The following is a 22,945-nucleotide window of genomic DNA, read 5'->3' on the forward strand; positions in this document are numbered from 1 at the left end:
ATTGCAGGGTTCAGCATAGCTGAACCTGCGATCTGTCCCTGTGTCACTCAGTCACCTCCCCCCACACACGTTAGTAAGCACCAGGCATACATTAACCCCTCCCTCTCCAATAAAATGAACCCCTTCCCTGCCAATGTCATTTTTTCAGTAACAGTGCATATTTATAGCACTGATTACTATAGAAATGTCACTGGTACCCCCAAAAGTGTCAAAAATGTCAGTCAAGGGTCCGATCTGTCCGCCGCAATGTCGCAGTCCCGCAAAAAAAAAAAAAAAAAAATCGCAGATCGCCGCCATTACTCGTTAAAAAAAAAAAACACCAAAAATGACAGAAATCTTTCGCTTAGTTAGTAAACGCAATAACTTTTGCGCAAACCAATCAAAATACGCTTATTGTGATTTTTTTACCAAACATAGGTAGCAGAAAACAAATTGGCCAAAAATTTAAAAAAATTTTGATTTTTACATTTTTGGGGGGGGGGGGGGGATTTCATATAAAAAAATTTGAAAAATATTGTTATTTTTTCAAAATTGACGCTCTTTTTTTGCTTATAGCGCAAAAAGTAAAAATCACACAGGTGATCAAATACCACCAAAAGAAAGCTCTGTTTATGGGAAAAAAATGACGTAAATTTTGTTAGGGTACGGCGTCGCACGACCGCGCAATTGTCAGGTAAATTCGCACAGTGCCGAATTGCAAAAAGTGGCCTGGACGTAAGACAGCAAAATCCTCCGGTGGTAAAGTGGTTAAAGAGTTTGCTTGAGAAGAATTTGGTCATTCGACCAGCTGATAAGGGGGGAGGAATTGTTGTTGGAAATGGATAACATCTTGAGAGATAGGGAAACCTATACCACTCTCCCGAAGGACCCCATGGTTAGATACAAACAGGAGCTAAAAGCCCTGGTCGACATAGGATATAACATTCAGGTATTAAATTAGAAGGCATTTTTGGTCCGCACAGCCCCCGAATTGCCTATTAACTATCGTCTCCCACAAAATCCGTAAGGATTTGATTATTAACTGAAAGGCCTATAATTAGTGGGATTGGTTCCCTCTTGAGTAGAGCTGGTGAACACACAGATTGGTTTCTGCAACCGTTGGTCAATGATACATACCAAACAAGTGATCAATGAATTAAGAGATACGGGTTGATAAAAATACATATATGGTAACGGCAGATGTCTCATCTTTGTCCAGGAATTAAGCTCATCCTGATGGTTTGGTTGTGAAGTATTATCTAGTTCCATCCTACCCAGACAGAATTGGTTGATTCTGAATCTCTTAAGTTTCAGCATGACCCTCAACTTTTTTTGGTATAGAAAGAAATTATTTTTGCAAACTAATGGCTTAGCGATGGGGGCTAAATTTGGCCCCATTCTAGTGAATTTATTCATGTCTAGGTGAGATGAGGACATTATATACAGAGCTTATTTTTTAAAAACACTACATGGATGATGTGTTGTTGTTATGGAGGGGTAACTCTTTTTCGCTAGATAATTTTATGGCCACACTGAATAATATTAATAATAATCAAAATATAAAACTGTCCTATGAGTTTAGTAAAAATTAACTTATTTTTTCAGGTCTCATGTTATGTTTAAATAGCAATAGGATGACCACAAAAAATTGGATTTTTGACTTACCGTAAAATGTATTTCTCTGATGTTCATTAACAGACACAGCTCCTTAGGATTCCTAACCAGTGGGTTAAACTGCCCGCTACAAGGAGTAGGACACTAGGCAGAAAAGAGAACTTGACTACGCCTATGGGCCATCCCGGGAAGTATACTCCCCCTCTCTGCTATAGATACTTGCAGTGTCAGAAGTATTCCAACTCCATAGAGGGGTGGGTCCTGTGTTCGTCAATGAACATCAGAGAAATGGATTTTACGGTAAGTCAAAAATCCCATTTTCTCTTTCGTTCATTGATGGACACAGCTCCTTAGGATTCTTGATCAGTAGGATGTCCCAAATCAGTGTCAAAAATGAGGGATGGGAACAACAAGAATAAAATTCCCAAGGCTAAACCACAGTCAACCAGGTAACAGGAGCTCAAAAAAAAAAAACAACTGGAGCCCACCTGAAACAATACTCCCCCCAAAACAGACCCTCTAAACAGCAGCCTGCAAAACCTTATGGCCAAAAGAAGCATTCACAGATGCCAACACAACAACTTTATAGAATTTAGTGAAAGTGTGCAGTGACGACCAAGTGGCCGCCTTGCAAACCTGAGTCACAGACGCCTGAAGATGGAAGGCCCAAGAAGTAGAATGTGCCTTTACATTGAAAGAAGGGAACCTGACCTTTGATCGAATAGGCCTGAGTCACCGCCTGTCTGATCCATCTCATAATGGTCGCAGAAGAAGCGGACAATTCTTTTTGGGGCCCATCCGTGAGCACAAGTAGTAAGTCTGACTTCCAAAAATACTCCGTATCTGACAGGTACACCCGAAACGCCCGAACCACACCCAGGGCATGCAATGCAATTTCCTTAGGATGTTTTGGCCTGGGACACAGGGAAGGCAACACAATGCCTTCATTCAAATAAAAATCAGACTGCTTTAGGAAAGAACAATGGACATGGGCAAAGAACCACCTTACATTTTTGGACCACCAAGTAAGGGGTGCGGCAAGATGAAGCCGCCAATTCCGACACCTTGCGAGAGTGAACACCAAGCGACACACCACGAAATGTACGTTTTCCACGTACGATGGTAGATCTTCCTAGAGGTAGACTTCCTAGCTTTCAGCAGTGTCGGAATCACAGACCCAGGCAAACCTCTATCCTTCAGCACCTTGCTTTTAACAGCCAAGCTGTCAAAGCCAGCGACTGTAAAGCAGGATGGAAGATTGGCCCTTAGGACAACAGATCCTCCCTGTGAGGCAGTCTCCAAGGGATGTGGGCGACCAGCCACACCAGGTCGGTGTACCAAGACCAACAAGGCCAGTCCGGGGCCACTAGACTGACCAGAATTCGTTCTGCCTCAATCCTGTACAAGAGTCTTGGCAGAAGCTTGAGAGGAGGGAAGGTGAAGATCAGACGACACTGGCCCCATGGAGCCACCAGCGCGTTCGCCAGAGGATCCTGTGACCGTGCCACAAACCGCTGAACCTTTCTGTTGAGCTGAGATGCCAACAGATCCACCTCAGGGGGGTGCCCCATCGGAGACATATCTGATAAAACACGTTCAGGTGAAGGGACCACTCCCCTTGGTCCAATGCCTGCCAGTTTTCCACTCCTGGAATGTGTACGGCAGAGAGGGCTGGAACTAAGCATTCTGCCCACTGTAGAATGTCTTGTGAAAAAATAAAGGTGCGCTGATAAACGTGCGTAAAGCTGCTACCAAGATGTATATGTGATATGAATGTAAAGAAAAGTTGGTGCGCTAAACTTAAATTCCACAAATATATAAACAATGCATACAAATGTAAATATAGTGAGAAAATCAAAAGAAAAAGTCCATTCTCTTGTGACAACGTGCAAATGAATAAACTTTGAAGTGACTTGAAACGAATTGTGATTCCTGTAACTCGATTAAATGTGTATGACCACCACGTGAAACGATCCCCACCACCGACAAGCTGTTCTTCTTACCAGATAGACAGATATATACGTGAGTTGATTGACAATACAGCTACTCACTCCCCATGCAGCTTCACCCAAGGTGTGTGTGTAAGCCGCTTACCAGATATCAATATGGTTGAGCATGGGAATGTAATCTCCTCTCTTCAGAATCAAGGCTGTCTGTTGGTGTGGCGATCCCAATACAAAGTATAGTGTCTCCTTGTGGCTCCGCAACGGATCAGATATCAATATGGTTGAGCATGGGAATGTAATCTCCTCTCTTCAGAATCAAGGCTGTCTGTTGGTGTGGCGATCCCAATACAAAGTATAGTGTCTCCTTGTGGCTATAGGTAAAAGTCTTTAGCGTGGATTTACAACCACTTTAACTTGTAAACAAATGTCAGAAAATGCCAGGGTCAGTGGTTAAAGTGACCCTGTGGACAGGAGCCATTGCCCATACTATGCAAAAATGACATTTTAAATCCTTGTTAGGTTACAGACACGAGGATAAATGGAGAAGCCAAGACACATACCCGCGGGTATGTGTCTTGGCTTCTCCATTTATCCTCGTGTCTGTAACCTAACAAGGATTTAAAATGTCATTTTTGCATAGTATGGGCAATGGCTCCTGTCCACAGGGTCACTTTAACCACTGACCCTGGCATTTTCTGACATTTGTTTACAAGTTAAAGTGGTTGTAAATCCACGCTAAAGACTTTTACCTATAGCCACAAGGAGACACTATACTTTGTATTGGGATCGCCACACCAACAGACAGCCTTGATTCTGAAGAGAGGAGATTACATTCCCATGCTCAACCATATTGATATCTGATCCGTTGCGGAGCCACAAGGAGACACTATACTTTGTATTGGGATCGCCACACCAACAGACAGCCTTGATTCTGAAGAGAGGAGATTACATTCCCATGCTCAACCATATTGATATCTGGTAAGCGGCTTACACACACACCTTGGGTGAAGCTGCATGGGGAGTGAGTAGCTGTATTGTCAATCAACTCACGTATATATCTGTCTATCTGGTAAGAAGAACAGCTTGTCGGTGGTGGGGATCGTTTCACGTGGTGGTCATACACATTTAATCGAGTTACAGGAATCACAATTCGTTTCAAGTCACTTCAAAGTTTATTCATTTGCACGTTGTCACAAGAGAATGGACTTTTTCTTTTGATTTTCTCACTATATTTACATTTGTATGCATTGTTTATATATTTGTGGAATTTAAGTTTAGCGCACCAACTTTTCTTTACACTGTAGAATGTTGGCTACCTCCAGAGCTGCCAACACACTTCTTGTTCCACCCTGGTGATTGACATTAGCCACGGCCGTGGGGTTGTCAGACTGGATTCGCACTGGACACCCCTGAAGATGATCTGTCCAGTGATCCAAGCACAGCCTGTTCGCTCGGAGTTCCAGAACATTGAAAGGGAGTCTGGACTCTTCCAGTGTCCAAACACCCTGAGCAGAGCTCCGACCCAAGATACCTCCCCATCCGGACTGGCATACCTGGTGACCACTGTCCAATACAAGGGGAGAAAGGAATTGCAATGTCGAAGAGCTGGAGAGCAAAACCACCCAACCAGAGACCCCTTGGTTTCCCACCTCAGCCGGATCGGATTGTCCAAAGACTTCGCACACCTGTCCCATTTGGCCAAAATCTCCCTTTGAAGGGACCTTGTATGCAACTGGGCAAACTGAACCACCTTGAAGGTAGATACCATGAGGCCCAGCACCTGCATGCAAGTCCGGAGGAATGACCATCTGCTGGACAGCATGAGATGAATCACAGCATGCAATTTCTGAAGTTTGTCCAGAGGAAGGAACACTCTGGCCAGAGTGGAGTCCATAGTAAGACCAAGAAAATCAAATATTCTGGAGGGAATCAGAGCAGACTTCTGGTAATTCAGAAGCCAGCCAAACTCCCTCAGGGTTTGTATAGTTATCTGCACATCTTCCACCAGAGCAGCAGAATTCCGCAGACACGACGAGCGGAGGCGAGACCAAAGGGTAACGCCACAAACTGATAATGCTCCTCTCCTACAGCAAAGCGGAGGAAGCGCTGGTGACGGGAACAGATTGGAATGTGCAAGCAAGCGTCCTTGATGTCGATAGATGCAAGGAGATCCCCCTGATGTAGGGATGCCACTACCGTGCAAATGGACTCCATTCTGAACTTCTGTACCCGCACAAAGCAGTTCAGGGCCTTAAGATCCAGAATTGGATACACCTTACACTCTCTTTGGGACCATGAACAGGTTCAAATAAAAACCCTGAAAACGTTCCAAGGTCGGAACCGGGACAATCACACCCTGAAGCAGCAGGTCTTGCACCTCCCCAAAGAGAGCTTCCAGTCGGTCCGGGGACAGGCGCACATTGGAAGGAAAGAACCTTTCCAGGGGGTGAGAACGAAACTCAATCTTAAAGCTGGACCGTTTCACTAAATGGACCCATTTGTCTTGCACCAAGGAGGTCCATGGGCCTGGAAACCAGCAAAATCGCCCCCCCCCTCCCCAGGCACAGGTGAGGGTGCACTTGCATGCGGAAAGAGGCTTGTCCGCGGGTCTGGAGAATCCTGCTCTTGGCTTGCAGCCTCCGAGGAGGCCTTGAAAGGCTTTGAACCCTTGTCGGCGGACCTAATAAAATGAAAAAAACTTCTTGTGAGCCGAGAAAGACGGGCCAGGTCTACGGCGGGGTTCCTTACCCTTGCCGGCCTGTGTAAGAAAAGTAAAGTACTCTTTCCCCCTGTGAGACTCCAGGGTAGCCCCAAACAGGCGATCTCCCTGAAAAGGCAGATCAGTTAGGGCCTTTTTAGAGATCTGGTCCACAGACCAACACTTAAGCCACGCCTAAGTACCACTGCCAAACAGTCTAGAAATCAGGGGAGCCACATCCAAAGAGGCATCACAGATAAACTGCAGCCCCTGGACCAACTGGTCTGCCACCTCAGCAAAGACAGGGGGGGAGCTGCTCACCCTCCAGGTCACGGCGTAAAAGTTTTGCCCACTCGGTCAAAGAGTCTGCAACACCAGGGCAATAGCGAAGACCTGCCTAAGCACTGGACCCACAACAGTGAACATATTGTGGGCCACAGCCTCCGCTTTTCTGTCAGCCGGATCCTTAAAGGCCGGCGATTCCTCAACCGGGATCATGGTCGCCTTATTTAACCTGGAAACCGGGGGGGGGGGGGCCAACTCCGGTGGAACAGTCCACTTTTTAGGGAGGGACTCTTTAAAGGGGTACCTCATCACAAAGTGTTTAGGAACCACAAAAGGACCTTTTGGTCGTTCCCACTCTTTTGCAACAAATATGTAAAAAAATAGGAAGGAAAAGGAAACACCTTCGCCGCTCTAGATGGTTTGTCAGTGCACAGCTACAGTAGTGCAGGAATCATCCTCACTATCCAAAAAGTCAGGGCCCGTGGCCGCAGATCCTGCAGGGTCGGCAACGTTCACAGTGGCAGAATCAGATTCAGGATCAGTAGCTTTTTGCTAGCCCACCACCCAAAAGCCACCTCTACCTGGGACACAAAGGACCCCAGGACAGCCGTCAGTGCATCAATAGATTGCGGGGACCCAGAGGGCCCCACAGCCTCTGACAGGGGGTCAGGTGCAGAAGCGTGCTCCAAAGACTCCATGAGTAAATAGGGGGACCCCCACAAAATGTGTCAAACACTGCTAAGGGACACCCCACCGCGCTGGTAACAGCACCCGGTCATCAGCAACAGAGAACCCCACAATCCTGCAGCAGAGAGAGGGAGGACCCCACCATACTTACCAACCCACCAGCAGCACCTGGGAAAGAGAAGACCCAGGAGTCAGCACCAGGGGACAAGGAGGTGCTCCCACAGCCGAAATCGCCGCCCAGAGGCTCCTCTGTAAAGGCCACTGCTGATTCCTATGCTGGACCAACGAAACAATGGCGCCAGCCTATACATTACATAGGCCAAGACAAAATGGTGACCAAGGAGGGATCCCTAGGGGTCAGGAAAGGCACCAGAAGGAAGGGAGGAACCGGGTACCCCCCGGCCACCAGTACAGCACCATGCCCCAGCACAAAAAAAAAACAGCCCAAACCACCACACTACCCCGGGGGGGTAGATGGGGACTAGATGACGCACAGGGACCATTAGACGGCAGGAGGGAACCTCTGATCATCCTAGGAAGGGGCCAGCATACACCCCAAAACCCTCCTGGGAAGCAGGCAGGCACCACTCCAGATAGAACCCCTCGCCATCGAAACAGGGGGATGTCAGCCAGGAGGAATGCTGCAACACAGGCAGAGCCCCAGGTGTATGTGAACTTGCGAGGCTTTTAACTCACAGGCCAGCCTCTGCATAGTGGGGCTATGTCGTGGCTGACCTAGCGCGGAGCTGTGGTCTGCGCGTGCTCCCTGGCCAGACTGGAGTGACCACTGGATCTAGATTATCCAGCCCATCGCCCAGTCTGGAAGTTGATTGTAGATCTCACAGGAAAAAAACGAGAGAAAAAAGCTATTTAGAAAGTAAAAATTGCCAGGACCAGAGATCCCAGCAAGGAACTAGGTCCTTACTCCTGAGTACCTATAGCAGGGAGGGGGGGGGGGGGGGTATACTTCCTTCCCATAGGCATAGTCGAGTTCTTTTTTCTGCCTATTGTCCTACTCCTGTAGAGGGCAGTATAACCCACAGGTTAAGAATCCTAAGGAGCTGTATCCGTCAATGAATGAAAAAGAAACTTTTTTTAAAATACCGTACAGAAATAGTTTTATTCCTTGAGATGGTTGCCATCACCCCAACTGGCTCAATAATGTATCAAAAGGCCAGTTTTTACGCCTCATACGAAAATGTGATCACCTGGAAGATTATTTTTCACAGGCCACATTACTGAAAAATAGATTTATAGAGAAAGCATATATTGAGGAGGAATGTCCAATCATCTCTGAATTGCATAGAACAGAGAGACAACAAGGATGTTAAAGGAGAGACAGAGAGCACCTTTACATCATTAGAATAGGTCTCTGTATTCACAGTTTGTCAAAGCGCTTTAGGAAATATCATATCATAACAAGGATCATACCTGCCTAAAGTTTATGGCAATAGACAAGTTACAACTACATTGGAGAGGGTGCAGGAAAACTTGCGAGATTGCCAAAATGGAGACTCACTGGATATACAATATGCAAACGTTTATACCTCTGGGTCGTAATAAAGACCTGGATATTAATTTTTTTATTAACAACAAATGAATATTCTATTTTTTGCTAGTTTTTATTGTACAAATAGCCTGGTACGTATCTTTTTTAGTCACTGGAGATCCCCGCTTATGAGAACGATTGTTCAATTCTTCATATTTTTATTCTTGTACAATCTAATGATGATTGACTTTAGATAGTACAAGAATTCCTCCATTTGATCTATGGGGATGGAATTTTTCTGTGATTTCAGATAACAGCATATTAATCTGAGCATAATCACTCTTTGATTTAAGTTTAGGGTCCCTAATAGGATGGTGTTGGGCTTCCCCTGTTTTAGTTACTGGTTTTATGTATTCCTTTTGATCTCCATTTACGCAGCTTTGTATATTTAATAATTCTGGCTTTAGCTTTTTGGCAGCCATATTCAGGATCTCCGATAAAATGGTGCCTGTTTGGTTATTGGTTCTCTAGCGCTTGATGAGATTCTGTTTCTGGGACAACGACCGCTGCTATTGGTGTCAACAACAAAATGGCACCTGCCGGCTTTTGGTCCTCTAGCACTCAATGATATTTGCCCTTGGGATAAGGGGCGCCATTACTGGCGTCCACAAAAAAAAATGGCGGCCGCAAAATCAATGGTCCTCGAGTACTTAATGAGTTTTGCCTCTGGGATCATGGCCGATGTTATTGGCGTCTACAATAAAATGGCACCCGCTGAGTTGATGGTCCTCTAGTGGTCAGGGAATATAGAACACATTATCTACCCTTTATGTACTCTAGCATCTACCAAATGCTAAAAGATTTGTGGGTGGACTGACCTTTGAAAAAGAATCAATGGCCTTTGGAAAGTCTGCTTGGAGAAAATGAAATAGCGGTTAGGAAAGAATCGGCTTACCATCCTTGAAGTAGGAGAGGATACAGGCTTCGGTGGCCTCTGCCATATGTTTGATGGAGGCCAGGCTCTGACAAGCTGCAGTCAGCAGAGGCATGACCATCAGGCCTTGTATTTTAGAGTCAATCCACTGTATCAGGGCCCCTCGTAGTGACTCAGCTGTGGTCACGCTGGCATTGTTCATTAACATCAGAAGCTCCATGAAGAGACTGCTCACTGCCATGTGACGTTTTTGCATTTCCAGATCTGAAAGACAGCCAGGGTCATGTGACTCCATGGTCAGACAGTTTTGTTATATTCAGTAAATAAGACAGTAAATATTGGCTAAAGCATTCAAAGTGGACCTGAACAAAAAAGTTAAGATTTTCCATTATAGGGAGAACATCTAGAAATGGTAATTGCCCCTAAATTGTACCAAAGTGTAGAACAAGGCATGGTGAGTTAGTAATGGGGAAAATGTAAGTTGTAGGGAGCTTAGGGGAAAAACTGGGGGCTAGTCCTTTGTCCTTGTATCCCTTGAGCACAACTTTCACAGTACAGGTCTGTTTTAAAGTGCACTTGAACCTACAATAGTAACCAGCAAAGGATTGCTTTGCTTGACATTTTGAGTTCAAGCCCACTTTATATTAAAATATATAAATTATGTAGAAATGTATGTACTAATCTTCTGTGAAAGTGACGTTTTCCTTTAAGAACCCGGGAATATGCATTGAACTCACCTGGTGGGCTGAAAATGGAAATGTCATCCAACAATTTGGACATCTCTTGCTCTAGGGCTGAAGTGCTGATTTTGTTGCTCTGTTCCAAAGAGCCCAAAAACTGAACCATCTGCTGCACGAATATCCGACACTTGGGAGTCACATCCTAGAGAGGAGTGAAAATAATACACTGAATGGGCCAAACTTACTTGTTATGATAGCACATTTGCTTCCTTACCTAACTAACCCTGAGGCCTTCCTTCCCTTTGTACCCTTTCCAGCATCATGACACAGGCAAATCACATGTACTACTCATACCTCCTGTTCTCTATTACATAGTAGGCTCTATGGAACAAAACCCTCATAGCTCCTGTTTTCTATTAGATAGTAAGCTCTAAGGAACAGAACCCTCATAGCTCCTGTTTCCTATTAGATAGTAAGCTGTAAGGAATAGAACATTCATACCTCCTGTTCTCTATTAGATAGTAAGCTCTAAGGAATGGAACCCTCATACCTCCTATTCTCTATTAGACAGTGAGCTCTAAGTAATGGAACCCTCATACCTCTTGTTCTCTATTAGATAGTAAGCTCCAAGGAATGGAACTCTCATACCTCCTATTCTCTATTAGATAGTAAGCTCTAAGGAACACAACCCTCATACCTCCTGTTCTCTATTAGACAGTAAGCTCTAAGTAACGGAACCCTCATACCTCATATTCTCTATTAGATAGTAAGCTCTAAGGAACCCAACCCTCATACCTCCTGTTTTCCATTAGACAGTAAGCTCTAAGTAACGGAACCCTCATACCTCTTGTTCTCTATTAGATAGTAAGCTCCAAGGAATGGAACTCTCATACCTCCTATTCTCTATTAGATAGTAAGCTCTAAGGAACACAACCCTCATACCTCCTGTTCTCTATTAGACAGTAAGCTCTAAGTAACGGAACCCTCATACCTCCTATTCTCTATTAGATAGTAAGCTCTAAGGAACACAACCCTCATACCTCCTGTTCTCTATTAGACAGTAAGATCTAAGTAACGGAACCCTCATACCTCCTATTCTCTATTAGATAGTAAGCTCCAATGAATGGAACTCTCATACCTCCTATTCACTGTTAGATAGTAAGCTCTAAGGAACACAACCCTCATACCTCCTGTTCTCTATTAGACAGTAAGCTCTAAGTAACGGAACCCTCATACCTCCTATTCTCTATTAGATAGTAAGCTCTAAGGAACACAACCCTCATACCTCCTGTTCTCTATTAGACAGTAAGCTCTAAGTAACGGAACCCTCATACCTCTTGTTCTCTATTAGATAGTAAGCTCCAAGGAATGGAACTCTCATACCTCCTATTCTCTATTAGATAGTAAGCTCTAAGGAACACAACCCTCATACCTCCTGTTCTCTATTAGACAGTAAGCTCTAAGTAACGGAACCCTCATACCTCCTATTCTCTATTAGATAGTAAGCTCTAAGGAACACAACCCTCATACCTCCTGTTCTCTATTAGACAGTAAGCTCTAAGTAACGGAACCCTCATACCTCCTATTCTCTATTAGATAGTAAGCTCTAAGGAACACAACCCTCATACCTCCTGTTCTCTGTTAGACAGTAAGCTCTAAGTAATGGAACCCTCATACCTCTTGTTCTCTATTATTTAGTAAGCTCCAATGAATGGAACTCTCATACCTCCTATTCACTGTTAGATAGTAAGCGCTAAGGAACACAACCCTCATACCTCCTGTTCTCTATTAGACAGTAAGCTCTAAGTAACGGAACCCTCATACCTCCTGTTCTCTATTAGATAGTAAGCTCTAAGGAATGAACTCTCATACCTCCTATTCTCTATTAGATAGTAAGCTCTAAGGAACAGAACCCTCATAATTTCTGTTCTTTATTTAATAAGAAAGATCTAAAAAAAAAAAAAAAAACAGGACCCGCATACCTCATATTCTCTAAAAGATAATAATCTCTAAAAAAAAACAGGACCCTAATACCTCCTGTTCTATATGAGAAAGTAAGCTCTGAGGAACATAACCCTCAAACTTCATATTCCCTATTAGATAGTAAACTCTACAAAACAGGACCCTCATACTTCCTGTTCTAGGTAGACTAAGCTGTATTGAGCAGGACCCTCATTATCCCTATTTTAGATTGGCAGGACCCTTATATACACTATTCCCTATACATTGTAAGGGGTAATTATCAAGACCCGCATACAGTAGGTTCACTATTATATTGCAAGGAGTAATGATCAGGACCCCTATACTTTCTGTTCCCTATTCCACTGTGCACTGTAATGAGCAGAACCTTCATACCTCCCGTTCCGTTTTTAGATTGGCAGGGCCCTCATATACATGTTTCCCTATACATTTTAAGGGGTAACTATCAGGGCCCTCATACCTCATGTTCACTATTAGACTGTAAGGAGTAATGATCAGGATCCTTGTACTTCCTGTTTAATATTGGAGTATACACTGTAATGAGGACTCTCATACCTTCTGTTCTCTGTTAAACTGTAGGCTAAAATGACCCTCATACTTTCTTTTCCCTACAAACTGCAAGGTTTAATAAGCGAACTCATGCTCACTATTCGTCTGTAAACCACAATTTGTAGGACCCTCATAATTCTTTTATCTGGTAAACTGGAGCATGATATTGTTATGCAAATACCAGGAAACAACATTAGTACATGGCTGCCTGCACTCACGGAATAGATACTGCAGTCCGGAAAAGAGGTGAGCCCAGCCGAGACACGCAGCAGCTTTATAAGGAGCTCATCTGCCAGATGGGAGCTTAGGATTACTGAAGGTGGGTAATGGCTGCTGAAATACCCAATGACGTTCTGGTATGAGACGGCATCCACCAGGTGCCATGACAATGTTCCGGCTTGCCCTAAAAGATTGATCAGTGGAGCCCCCTGTCCAACCAAAAGACGTCACAAGTAATTAACAGATAAACAAGAGAGGTTAGGAGCAAAACAGATTCACAAGCAAAGCATAAAAACAAAAAAACGTAAAAGTCATTGCCTAAAAAACAAGAGTAACCTTTACTTCAAATGCAAACTGTGCTCAGTGATGCTTTGCTTTAGAAAACTGCGCTACTTTCATTCAAACTGACCACAGAAAAGCTTCACATTAAATCTTATATGACATTGTAGCAATTGGATTTATATATTTCCAGCCAGTCGGGGGAACCAAGCAAATGTCTGAAGAGGGATTTTTTACACAGGGTGAGCACAGCTGCTATCTAGTGATTGCTAGAGAAGAGTAACGGGGAAAACAGCAACAAAGAGCCTACAATTACAATAGCCTTTGAGCACAGGTACTGTTAGATGGGATAACAGGAGAAATAGCAGGGCCACTTTAAATGCACATTATCTATACCGGAAAGGTAGGTGGTTAAAGTTGATTTTAACACACTTTAATTAGCCATATATAATGATTTCAACAGACAGTCATTAAAAAAGAAAAAAATATATAATTTGACTGATATTCTTTAAATTGTCATCAAAATCCAGTTTCCAAGGTCAGAAATACTGTACATATGATGGCAAAAAGACCAAGTCGTAATACTTACAGGTTCATTAATGAGTTTTTCCTCTTTGGTGAGGAAGACCATCATATAAAGTAGACAGACCAGCATCCGGTGTGTTTCCGGGCGAGGAACAGGACCCCAGGCATCTGCCAGGACACTCACCCAGTTCACGTCACACAGCACAGCTCCCAGGAAAAGGAAGCAGCTCTTTGGACTACCTCGCTCCACCTAGCAGATGAGAACAAGTATGGGATAAGGATGCAGGAAGTTTGACAAACCAAATCAGAGCATTGGTGGTAATAATCAATTCCCATTGGTTTAGAGTGATGGTATTACCTTGGGGGGCAGGAAAAAGCAGGGTGGGGAAAAAAGGGGTAAGTGAATCCAGGGAGGGTGTTTTCCATCACTGGACATGGGAACATTGATAGAATGACTACCACTACAGCCAGATGGCACCAGCACTGCAAGCCAGGCTGTGACCACCTTTCGGACTGGAAGTTAAAGTGTTACTAAACCCAGGAGCCTGCATTCACTACATCTGGTCTCCCACAGTACACAGAACATGGAAATGCAATCGTTTAGTAAATATAAACTGCTAAAACGTGATTTTTGTACTTGCCGTAAAATCCATTTTTCTGAGTTCATCGATGGACATAGCGCTCCATAAATCCTAACTAGTGGGTTATATTGCCTCCTCCAAGAGTAGGACTAGGCAGAACAAAAAACACTTGGCTACGCCCATGGGCCGTTCTCAGCTGGTATATAACCCCCCCTCTCTTCTATAGGTAATCAGTTTAGTAGCAAGCAGTATTAGAAATATCAAAACTCCTTAGAGGGCTGTGTCCGTTGATGAACTCAGAGAAAGGGATTTTACAGTAAGTACAGAAATCCCATTTTCTCTTTCTTTCATCGACGGACACAGCGCTCCATAAATCATAACTACTGGGATGTCAAAAAGCAGTGGCAAAAGGAAAATGAGGGGTGGGGAAAATAACCCAAGGCTAAACATAGGAGACATAACCAGGACACAGGAGCCTTAACCGGGTCAAAGGAGCCCCAAGAGGGAACAGCCCCTCTTAAACAGCAGCCTGCAAAACTTTGTGGCCAAAAGAAATACACACAGATGTCAAAGTATCTACTTTGTAGAATTTTGTAAAGGTATGCAGTGACGACCAACTGGTCACCTTGCAAACTTGAGAAACTGACGCTTGATGATGGAAGGCCAAAGAAGTACTCAGCGCCCCAGTAGAATGCGCCATGACAGGGAAACGAGGAACCTGACCTTTAACAGAATAGGCCGGAGTCACTGCCTGTCTGATCCATCTGGAAATAGTAGCCGAAGAAGCGGCCAGCCCTTTTCTTAAACATAGAAACATAGAATGTGTCGGCAGATAAGAACCATTTGGCCCATCTAGTCTGCCCAATATATCTGAATCCTATGAATAGTCCCTGGCCCTATCTTATATGAAGGATAGCCTTATGCCTATCCCATGCATGCTTAAACTCCTTCACTGTATTTGCAGCTACCACTTCTGCAGGAAGGTTATTCCATGCATCCACTACTCTCTCAGTAAAGTAATACTTCCTCATATTACTTTTAAACCTTTGCCCCTCTAATTTAAAACTGTGTCCTCTTGTGGTAGTTTTTCTTCTTTTAAATATGCTCTCCTCCTTTACCGAGTTGATTCCCTTTATGTATTTAAAAGTTTCTATCATATCCCCTCTGTCTCTTCTTTCTTCCAAGCTATACATGTTAAGGTCCTTTAACCTTTCCTGGTAAGTTTTTTCCTGCAATCCATGTACTAGTTTAGTAGCTCTTCTCTGAACTCTCTCTAGAGTATCTATATCCTTCTGGAGATATGGCCTCCAGTACTGCGCACAATACTCCAAGTGAGGTCTCACCAGTGTTCTGTACAGCGGCATAAGCACTCTTGGTCCTTGTGTAACCACAAAGAGCGAGTCTGACCTCCAAAAAGGACTCTTAGCTGCCAGATACACTCGAATCGCCTGAACCACATCAAAGGTATGCAAAGAAAATTCATTGGGATGAGCCGGCTTGGGACACAAGGAAGGCAACACAATGTCCTCATCCAAATGGAAGTCAGAGAGAACCTTGGGCAGGAATGACAGACAGGGCCGAAGAACCACCTTATCTCTATGGACCACTAGATAGGGACTACGACAGGATAATGCTGCCAAATCTGATACCCTGCAGGCAGAGGTAATAGCCACCAAGAATGCCACCTTCTGGGACAACATAGGCAAGGGAATCTCCCAAATATTCTCAAATGGAGGTTTCTGGAAAATCAAGAGCACCAAGTTTAAATCCTATGGCGGCAAAAGAGACCGTATAGGTGGAGCCACATGTTAAACCCCCTGAATGAAGGTACGAACTAAAGAGAGCGTGGCTAGGGGGTCGCTGAAAGAAGATTGCCAAGGCAGACACCTGACCCTTGATGGTACTTAAGGCCAACTTCTGCTCAATGCCCCGTTGAAGAAAGGTGAAGATCCGAGCCACAGAAAAGGATTGGGGACGAGCGCCAATCGACTCACACCAAGAAATGTACGCTTTCCACGTACAATGGTATATCTTGCTGGAAGACGACTTCCTCGCCTTCACCACAGTAGGGATCACTGATCCAGATAAACTTCTATCCCTCAGCACCTGGCTTTCAATATCTAAACCCTTAAAACCAGCGAATGTAAAGCAGGATAGTAAATAAGCCTTTGGGACAACTGGTCTGCTCTGAGAGGAAGCCCTCAATGGACGTTTACAGCCAGCAGACTGATTGGAAGACCCTCGCCCTTGAGCCGTGGCTTGAGCTGAGGATGATAACGGCCGCCTGCGGCGTCTACCAGAGGAACCCGTGACCTCGCCACAAACCTCCTGTGGAGCCAAACCTGCTAAAGGAGCTGCATGCAGGACTGTGCAACCAGAACTGTCTGGAAGGTGGATACCACCAGACCCAGAACCTGTATGCAAGACGGAAGAGAGAACAGTCTGTGTGACAGCAGCCGGTCAATCACGGCCTGTGGTTCCTGAAGTTTGTCCAGAGAAGAGACCACCCTGGTCAGAATTAAAATCAGACTCAGACCTAGGTAAATCAATTTCCTGGACAGAGATAGGGGGGAACCTTAAGTAGTTCGGACATCAGCCAAACTTTTGCAGGAATTATATCGGTACAAGGGGACTTAGGGCCTAAAAAACCCAAAATGGACAAATTTTGCCCCCCTTTTTTGGAACCCTCAAAATAATAATTTCATGGATCCCCTTCACACTCACGAAGGAGGTCCACAGGGCCGGAAACCAGGAAAGATGTCCTCCCACTCCAGTTATGGGTGAGGGCAGGCCTTCATGATGATGTCACAGCAGCCATTTTCCCTTGGTCCGGGAGGCGCTGGAGATGGCTGGAGGCTCGGGATGATGCTGAAGCTCTTCCTTTTCCTCCTACTTCCCCTCTTCCTGTGTCTGGGATTGTACCCGCATCCACCCCAAACCGCCTAAAGGGGAGAGGGGGGACTGTACTTACCCTTCCATTGTGCAGTTGACGCTCCAGACAGAAGTCCTCGCCACCGAAGCAGAGGAGCTGTCGGCCAAGGGAAAGCTACGACTCAGACCAGCGCCCAGGCATTTGCGACCCTGGCAGAGGTTTAACTCGCGGGCCAGCCTCTGTCCGTGGGGCTATGTCGTGGCCGACCTAGCGCATAGCTGTGATCTGCACGTGATCGCTGGCTGGGCTGGGGGGACCACTGGATCTAGATTACCTAGCCTGTCGCCTAACTCGGTAGTTGAATATAGACCTGCCAAGAAAAAACGATGCAAGGAAGGTGAAAAACATTTTTAGGACCAAGAGGAGGGAGCCTAGGCCCTTACTCCTGACTAGACAGATTAAAACTGATTACTTAGAGCATAGAGGGGGGGGGGGGGGTTATATACCAGCTGGGGGTGGCCCATGAGCGTAGCCAAGTGTTTTTTGCTCTGCCTAGTTCTACGCATGGAGGAGGCAATATAACCCAGTATTTATGATTTATGGAGTGCTGTGTCCATCGATGGACGAAAGAGAAACACCTTATCCCATCAGCAGTTATGTGACGTTTATCAAAATCCAGCAAAAGACAGGTTAGAGCTTGTAGGAGTTTTTATTCTCCCATGATTGTCCTATGAGGCTATAGGACCCCTGATCCTCTGTCTAGACAGTGCGGATCGGCCCTGTGCCGATAACATGCACCCTCCCAAGAAAAAAAAATAAAAACTCTCTAGCAATACACACCAAACTGAGCATGTCAAGCTTGCCCACAAGGCTCTGTTCTATTTTAATATTAGACCCAGGAAGTGACCTCAGCTGCATCAAGCAATGGTTACCAAATTATTCACAGAGCCCTGCAGCTTCCTTCATCATCCACACTGGAAAACAATTCAACATTTTTAGGACCAAGAGGAGGGAGCCTAGGCCCTTACTCCTGACTAGACAGATTAAAACTGATTACTTAGAGCATAGAGGGGGGGGGGGGGGTTATATACCAGCTGGGGGTGGCCCATGAGCGTAGCCAAGTGTTTTTTGCTCTGCCTAGTTCTACGCATGGAGGAGGCAATATAACCCAGTATTTATGATTTATGGAGTGCTGTGTCCATCGATGGACGAAAGAGAAACACCTTATCCCATCAGCAGTTATGTGACGTTTATCAAAATCCAGCAAAAGACAGGTTAGAGCTTGTAGGAGTTTTTATTCTCCCATGATTGTCCTATGAGGCTATAGGACCCCTGATCCTCTGTCTAGACAGTGCGGATCGGCCCTGTGCCGATAACATGCACCCTCCCAAGAAAAAAAAATAAAAACTCTCTAGCAATACACACCAAACTGAGCATGTCAAGCTTGCCCACAAGGCTCTGTTCTATTTTAATATTAGACCCAGGAAGTGACCTCAGCTGCATCAAGCAATGGTTACCAAATTATTCACAGAGCCCTGCAGCTTCCTTCATCATCCACACTGGAAAACAATTCAACATTATTAAAACATTACCTTCCGATAATAGTAAGGTGGTGACAAAGGAAGCTGAAGGGAGGACACCGGAAATGGTGGGCTCTCTCTTTCTGTTGATGCAGAGGTGAATGAATTGCAAACCTAAAAATATATGTATTTTAAGTACCGTATACACTCGAGTATAAGCCGACCCGAATATAAGCCGAGGCACCTAATTTTACCACAAAGAACTGGTAAAACGTATTGACTTGAGTATAAGCCTAGGATGGGAAATGCAGCAGCTACTGGACCCAACTGGACCATCACGAGACACAAAACAGGGGCTGCGGGCATGGTGCAGGGGCTGCGGACATGGTACAGGAGATGCAGGGCTGTGGGCATGGTACAGGAGATGGTTCAGGCATGGCACAGGAGATGGTTCAGGCATGGCACAGATGGTACGGGAGATGCCATGCTGCGGGCATGGTCCATGAGGTGGAGGATGCAGGGGCTGCAGTGGAGTCCCACTTACCTTTCCGCCTTACATTTAAAAATGGCGCCGCCTGGGGCCAACACGTCACTGCGCATGCGCCATGTGCCCGGGAATAGCCATATGTGTACGGGGAAAAGGTAAGTGACACTATGACTTGAGTATAAGCTGAGGGGGGATTTTTCAGCATAAAAAAACATGCTGAAAAAGTTAGCTTATACTCGAGTATATACGGTAAGTAAATAGGATTTTGCCATAAAGTGGTTGTAAAAGGATTTTCATTATTATTTTTTTTTAATAGCAAACATCTCGATACTTACCTCCTCTATGCAAAAAAATTGCACAGAGCGGCCCCAAACCTCCTCGGTTCCCCCGCCAGCGCTCCTGGCTCCTCCACTCTTATCCAGTGCCTCCACGGGAAGCCGCTTCCCATGGGAGAACTTATGCATGCATGCTCCCGAGCCTTGCTGCGGTGTTCATCGACACAGACAGCAGGACTCAGCCCTACTCCCTCATCACTGGCTTTGATTGACAGCACTGGGAGCCAATGGCTCCCGGTGTCCCAGTAAAGCCAGTGAGACCTGGAAGTGAGGGGGCAGAAGAGCTGCAGACGTTGGATTGAATGAGGACTCAGGAAACTATATAGGGGGTGTGGGGCCAAAATAAACGCCTAAACATTTTTTACCTTAATGCAAGGAATACATTAAGGTAAAATATGTTTAGGCTTTAGAACCACTTTTTTTTTTTTTTTTACCCCCCCCCCCCCTCCTCCCTTCTTCTTTTTTTCTATTATAGAGTGTGGAATATAGATTTTGATACTGTGATTGTTATTTTTCTTTTTGTGTTTGTGTGATTTGTTGGTTTTAAAAAAATAATAAAAAGATTATAAAGAACCACTTTGAGTTCCACTGTAAATGAAAACGAGAGTGTTGACTTACTTTGAAGAATTCCTCCATTAGCGTCTGGTCGGGGTACATGTCCTTCCAGGGTAGCTTTATGTATTCTGTGTGGTAGGCAAATAGGATGTACTCTGGGCTCATGGGGGCAGTACAGGATTCACAATAGTGCATCAGGTGCAGCCACAGCGCCCCTCGCTGGCCTGGCAGCAGGTGATCTGCAAGAAGGTCAAAGAAATTGTTGTCAAACACTGAAATCTGTGCAGGTGAGCCCCAGTAACAAAAGAGATGAAACGATGCAAACACTTTAGTGCTTTACTCACCCTGGAATTTCTGGTGTAGGGTGAGAATACAATCAGAAAACAGCTGGACCATTCCCATCGCAGTGGGGGTGTCATTCTCTAGCCAGGGGTAACAGCGCTGTGTGCTGAAAAAAAAAAAAAATTAAGTCAAGGGTGTATTATATTTGCCTTAACGCTATACAGGTCAGAAATAAAATAGCATTGATACAGTATACAGTATATCATTGCATGGCTTTTCCTAAGTGGTTTGGTGCTCACTTATCTTGGTAACATTTCTATTGAACTTAAAAAATCAGTTCTCTTATATCTTTGCCTATTTTCTTTTTTAGACCTTTTTTATACTATGTTTTGATAGTATCTGAACGATCTGAACGGTCCGCCTGTTCGTTTTTTTGGCGGATCTGAACAGTCCCCCCATGCATTCCTATGGGGCGTCGGATGTCAGCTGAGACATGTCCGCTGACATCCGATCCGATCCGTCAAATCTGGACGGATGGAAACCCTATTTTCCATCCGTCCAGCAGATCGGATGGGATGAGAACGGACCGACGGTCCGTTCCCATCCGATTTCCCCCATAGAGATGCATGGGGAACTGACAGCTGTGTCTCCGCACACAGCGCGGAGACACAGCTGTCATCCTCCTGCTCAGCGGGGGATCGGCGGATCGATCCCCCGCTGAGAAAAACGGAATCCGTCCGACGGACGGATAGTGTGAAAGGGGCCTTAAACATATTCCTCACATTGTTAACCAGGACCCAGGTCTTTGTATTTTGTTATACCTCCATGTACGAATTCTTGACATCCCTGATGGTCCTCGGGTGAATCTTACTTGTTTGATACCTTTTACATTATGGAAATTGATTATTTGTTTCTGTACTTCCCCTGTATATCACCATTTCTCTTGAATAAACAAATATTAAATAAAAAAACGTAAGAAATCAGAATCTGCTGAGCAACTAATTAACGTGCGATAGAAGCAAGATCAGAATGCTTAACCCTTTCACACCTAAGGGTAAAACAAATGTTAATACCTAAGCACAATTTAGCAATTTTGACATTTTTTAGTAAAACTGTACATATTGTCACAACTCCAGGTGGATTATGTCTTGTTTTTTTCAGAATAAATTGGGCTTTCTTTTGGTGGTAATTGGTAATGGATATATCTCTTTTTTTTTTATCAAAAGATTACTGGCCCAAAATAGTAAAAAAAAAAAAATCATTTTTTTTTAAATTTAGCAGTAAATTTCTTGCCATTATATTATTCTACCCCCAAAGAACAACCCAAATTAAATTTTTTAATACTACCCAAAATATGCTGGCTGTGATCTTTGACCCCAACCTTGACCCTAACACTAACTCTGGCAAACCTTGATCTTGTTATTTTTTTGGGGGTTTTTTTATTCTTTATTATTCATTTTTATTAGATTTTTTTTTTTTTTTTTTTTTTTTACACACAATGCATCTTCTTCTTCATTCAAAACAGAAGTAAACAAAGGGGCTGGCTCAGAGTGACTGATCACTGTGATAGCAAATCAAAGGCTATCACAATGATAAGGAGATCCGGGCTCAGATCGTTAGTACAAGACCCGGTGCTCCCGCTGAGACCCCAAGTTCTGTTCTGGGAGCGCTCCGCACAGCACACAGGGAGATGGACATATATGCTGCCCCACAGAAAAAAAGCCCACTTCCGTGAGGTTGCATTTATGTGTGTGGTCGGCACGCAGGGTTAAAGGGTAACTCAACCTTTTACTCCATACTACACCTGTATTTATAGTGTGACAGATTGCAAGGGTTCTTCTTCCATGCAGTAGCTGTCATGTTTGAGGTCTTTGACAGCACAGCCGCATTCTTCATTCAGAGATCTGTGAATGAATGAACTACAAGTTCTGTCTGCCAGCACACGGATGAATTTGTAGTTCTCAATGGAACACAAGACTGCGGTGACCAATGACACTTCCTCCAGCAATCTGAAAGCTCATACCTTGCTATGGACAGAGATCTAAGGGAAGAGTCTGCAGGAAATTCCAAAAGAACAGTATCTTTCCTGCGCTCAAGTGGTATGTGGGAAGGAAAATGTTCTAGGTGTTTTTTTGGCAAAAATAAAGCGGTCTTGATGCCCTCCTCAGGACCAAGGGTATCCAAAAAGCACTGTAAGAAAATGACAAGAGAAGGGGGCACCGACCTTGTGCATTACCACTAAAAAGTTTAATAAAATCAAAGATGGGTAGCGTACAATATACTCACAAACATAAGATATGTACAAGCATATAGGAAATGGGAACCACTCGCCTCCAGAACACTTCTCTACTGCTGGATAGCGTGATGGCGTCCACAAAACCTGGTATGGCTTACGGGTTTCGAGGGAGGACCCTCTTCCTCAGAGCCAAAATTGCCACTCAAGTGTTCT

The 22,945-nt window shown here is 44.6% G+C and overlaps 1 protein-coding gene across 2 annotated transcripts in view; it reads right to left on the bottom strand.

Annotated features, from left to right (window-relative positions):
• EPG5 (ectopic P-granules 5 autophagy tethering factor) overlaps positions 1 to 22,945 on the bottom strand; it is a 227,902-nt gene that overhangs the window by 20,466 nt on the left and 184,491 nt on the right. For both annotated transcript variants that reach the window (XM_082254537.1, XM_082254536.1), the window contains exons 35-40: positions 20,559 to 20,662; positions 20,278 to 20,453; positions 13,929 to 14,114; positions 13,060 to 13,269; positions 10,370 to 10,514; positions 9,654 to 9,896 (exon numbers count right to left, since the gene is read on the bottom strand). In XM_082254537.1, the coding sequence (XP_082110663.1) occupies positions 9,654 to 9,896; positions 10,370 to 10,514; positions 13,060 to 13,269; positions 13,929 to 14,114; positions 20,278 to 20,453; positions 20,559 to 20,662 (1,064 nt within the window). The remainder of the gene's footprint in view (positions 1 to 9,653; positions 9,897 to 10,369; positions 10,515 to 13,059; positions 13,270 to 13,928; positions 14,115 to 20,277; positions 20,454 to 20,558; positions 20,663 to 22,945) is intronic.

Source organism: Pelophylax lessonae (assembly GCF_965119305.1).
Source record: "Pelophylax lessonae genome assembly, chromosome: 1".
NCBI lineage: Eukaryota > Metazoa > Chordata > Amphibia > Anura > Ranidae > Pelophylax > Pelophylax lessonae.